Source organism: Quercus suber, unplaced genomic scaffold, assembly GCF_002906115.3.
Source record: "Quercus suber isolate HL8 unplaced genomic scaffold, Cork oak 2.0 scaffold_18, whole genome shotgun sequence".
In the NCBI taxonomy this organism is placed as follows: Eukaryota; Viridiplantae; Streptophyta; class Magnoliopsida; order Fagales; family Fagaceae; genus Quercus; species Quercus suber.
The window spans coordinates 526,277-527,465 of NW_027069483.1; the positions used below are offsets into that span (position 1 = coordinate 526,277).

The 1,189-nt window shown below is 35.9% G+C and overlaps 1 protein-coding gene across 2 annotated transcripts in view; it reads left to right on the top strand.

Moving 5' to 3' along the window:
* The first annotated feature begins 232 nt into the window (after nt 1-232).
* The window catches only part of LOC112016634 (probable ATP synthase 24 kDa subunit, mitochondrial), a 6,468-nt gene continuing 5,511 nt past the window's right edge, over nt 233-1,189 (top strand). Inside the window, exon 1 of one of the 2 annotated variants that reach the window (XM_065760525.1) lies at nt 233-363. In XM_065760525.1, coding sequence (XP_065616597.1) covers nt 325-363 — 39 coding nt within the window. In that variant the 5' untranslated portion in view covers nt 233-324. The remainder of the gene's footprint in view (nt 364-1,189) is intronic. The other variant, XM_065760524.1, reaches the window with a different exon arrangement.

A 1,189-nucleotide genomic window follows, 5' to 3' on the forward strand; every position in this document is an offset into this window, starting at 1 on the left:
CAAAGCTCATTAGCATGCATTCGTTAATTTTTCAAAATGTTTTTGTTGTGCAAATTTCAAGGGGGTATGTATATAATAGTGATATGTATGTATGTATGTTGCTATTATGCATCTATTTGTGCATCTTGTACTACTGCAAAATTGGAGGAAAAACATATGTAAGGAGTGGCAAGTAAATGTAAAGGAAGTTGGTAGAAAAGGAACTAAACAAATTCTATATTTTGGGGGTTGGGGCAAACCTCACACAAACACACCCTATCAACCAAAACAGCTCGAACAAGAAGAAGCAGCTCAGAACGACGCCGCTGAGAGTCTACTCCTATCATGGCCTTCTCGTCCCGCCTTTTGTCCAAATCCAAACAGGTCTGTTACTCACTTCCTCTTATTGTCGATCCGAATACCGATATTCCTATCCCTATTTTGCTTTACTCTATCTAGGATTTCGTTGATCAATTTTTTTGTTTATGAGTATTGAATATGTTTGTGTACTCTGAAAATGCAAACTTTTTAGGGATGCCATAGAGAATCGTGTATTAGATCTGCGAAATGATGACTTTTTGTTTCCATTTCTTACTGACCAAACAGTGCGTTAGGTTTTCTTTGTTCGATGGATCTTATTGTGGACCTGTTGGGTGTGTAGAAGTTTAGGGTTTGGAGTGTAGGAAATGTAGATTGTTAGGGTTTGAAATTGTGTAAAACATGATTTTTTTTTTTTTTTTTTTTGATGTTTGTGTGTGTGTGTGTGTGTGTGTGTGTGTGTGAATGGGCTTATCAGTGTTAGAAATTCTATCTGTGTAGCAAATGGGTAAAATAATCGGCATGGCAACGATAGTGTGAAGGCAGAAATTGATATTTAGTTGGATTCAACCTTTTGTAAAAATATTCATTGTGTGATGGGGAATGAAATTATAAAAATGAAGGGTGGTTTGTGTCAATGTTTTTTAATCCAAAAACAATAACAGTAATGTAGGTGTAATAGTCGTAAAACGGTTATTGTGTGTGTGTTAGTTAGATAAGGTGGCGTGAGGAACTAAATTATGTTTATGTGACCTATTGTTTTGAAAAAAATTACCTATGTTTGGATGGGAGAGAGAGAGAGAGAGAGAGAGAGAGAGAGAGAGAGAGAGTAAAGGAAAAGGGAATATGGGGAATTTTTTGGATTGCATTGAGGAGTCATTGAATGAAATAT